At 43.8% G+C, this 1,638-nt stretch overlaps 1 protein-coding gene across 6 annotated transcripts in view; it reads left to right on the top strand.

Moving 5' to 3' along the window:
- LOC104852101 (N-acetyltransferase family 8 member 3) overlaps nucleotides 1-1,340 on the top strand; it is a 44,444-nt gene extending 43,104 nt beyond the window's left edge. For all 6 annotated transcript variants that reach the window (XM_010609591.1, XM_010609587.1, XM_033764802.1 and 3 more), the window contains one exon: nucleotides 357-1,340. In XM_010609591.1, coding sequence (XP_010607893.1) covers nucleotides 432-1,115 — 684 coding nt within the window. In that variant the 5' untranslated portion in view covers nucleotides 357-431 and the 3' untranslated portion in view covers nucleotides 1,116-1,340. The remainder of the gene's footprint in view (nucleotides 1-356) is intronic.
- The last annotated feature ends 298 nt before the right edge of the window (nucleotides 1,341-1,638 follow it).

Genomic DNA, 1,638 nt, shown 5'->3' with positions numbered 1-1,638 from the left:
TTCAAGCTGGCCTTGAACTGGTGGTGATTTTCCTGCCTCAGCCTCCCAAGTGCTGGAATTATAGGTGTGTGCCACCATGCCTGGCTATCAGTTATATTAAATCCTCAAAAGAATCCTAGAAGGCAGGTGTTATTTTACTCTGCTCTACAGATGAAGACATAGGCTCAGAGAGGTTAAAGGACCTGACCAGATCACACAGGTAAAGGGTTTCAATCAGCTTTCTGGTCCTAAACCTCTCAGTGGTGCTTTCCTGCTTTCCCCTGGATGATAGCTGAAAGACACATCCCTGAGCAGTCTCCACACTTCTTAGGGAGCTCATACCTGTGTGGAACTTACATTTCATCTTTCTTCTCCAGGGCTGCAAGGAAGTTACACTGGCATATCTAGCTGTTTCTCCTGGTTTTTGAGATTTTCGACACAGAAATCTCAACATGGCACCTTATCATATTCGCAAGTATCAGGAGAGTGACCGAAAACCTGTCCTGGACTTGTTCTCCAATGGCTTGTTGGAGCATATCCCTATCACCTTCTACAAAATGCTGATTTTGCCCCAAACCCTTCTGTTCATACTCGGGGTGCTCTTCTCCATACTCCTGGTCTCTGGTTCCTGGTTCCTGGTCATTGTATCCAGCTTCATTCTGCTTGCTTTCCTGTGGCTCCTTGCCAGATATACTTGGAAGAACCGTGTGGACCTAAGTCTGCGCACAGACATGGCTGACATCACCAAATCCTACCTGAGAGCATGCGGCTCCTGCTTCTGGGTGGCCGAGTCTGGGGGGCAGGTGGTGGGCATTGTGTGTGCTCTGCCAGAGGAGAATCCTGCACTGGAGAAGAAGCAGTTGCGACTGCGCCATCTCTCTGTGGCTATGGAGCATCGAGGAGAGGGAATAGGGAAAGCCCTGGTCAGGACTGTCCTCCAGTTTGCCCGGGAGCAGGGCTGCAGTGAAGTCGTCCTCACTTCCAGTGTGCTGCAGTATGCTGCCCTGGGCCTCTACCAGGGCATGGGCTTCCAGAAGACAAGACATTCCTTCTATAGCTGGCTTTCGAGGCTAAGGGGTACACCTTTATTTCATTTCACATACTGCTTTCCTTCTGCTCAGGAGGGGGCCCTGTGACCTCTTGCCTTGTGTATCATTCAGTATCTGATCAACTCTGCTGTAGCAAAAAGCAAACCCTGATATCTCATCAGTAATATAAAACAATAAAAGCACATTGCCTCTGCACATCTCAGTCTAATGTTTTTGATAGTAGGATGTGTGTGTGGAGGCTCTGCTCCATTCTACCTTTCTAAAGTGACTATTTCACGTATCTATCACCATGGTACTATTATATTAAAAAAACACACAAATAATAATAAACTTTTATTTAATTCAAGACTCTATGGCATCAATTTCTTTTTTTTTTACATCCAAAAGTTTATTTACTTGAGAAAAATAGTGACATTATCATGAACAAAGAACCATGTTTGGTGAAGTCTGAAGCTTACATACTTTTAAAAAGCTGTCAAATACTACAAACATCACAAAGTACAAAAATAAAATTCCAATGTCTGATTAATAACTCAAGAACTCCTGTAGAAAACTTTTTTTCTATGATCTAATTTTATTTTGCTATTTTATATTTGTGTTGCTTATGTAA

This window comes from Fukomys damarensis, unplaced genomic scaffold (assembly GCF_012274545.1).
Source record: "Fukomys damarensis isolate Sample0158 unplaced genomic scaffold, DMR_v1.0_HiC HiC_scaffold_2, whole genome shotgun sequence".
NCBI lineage: Eukaryota > Metazoa > Chordata > Mammalia > Rodentia > Bathyergidae > Fukomys > Fukomys damarensis.
The sequence above is the reverse complement of the archived record's forward strand: the minus strand, read 5'-3'. Positions and strand labels throughout refer to the sequence as shown.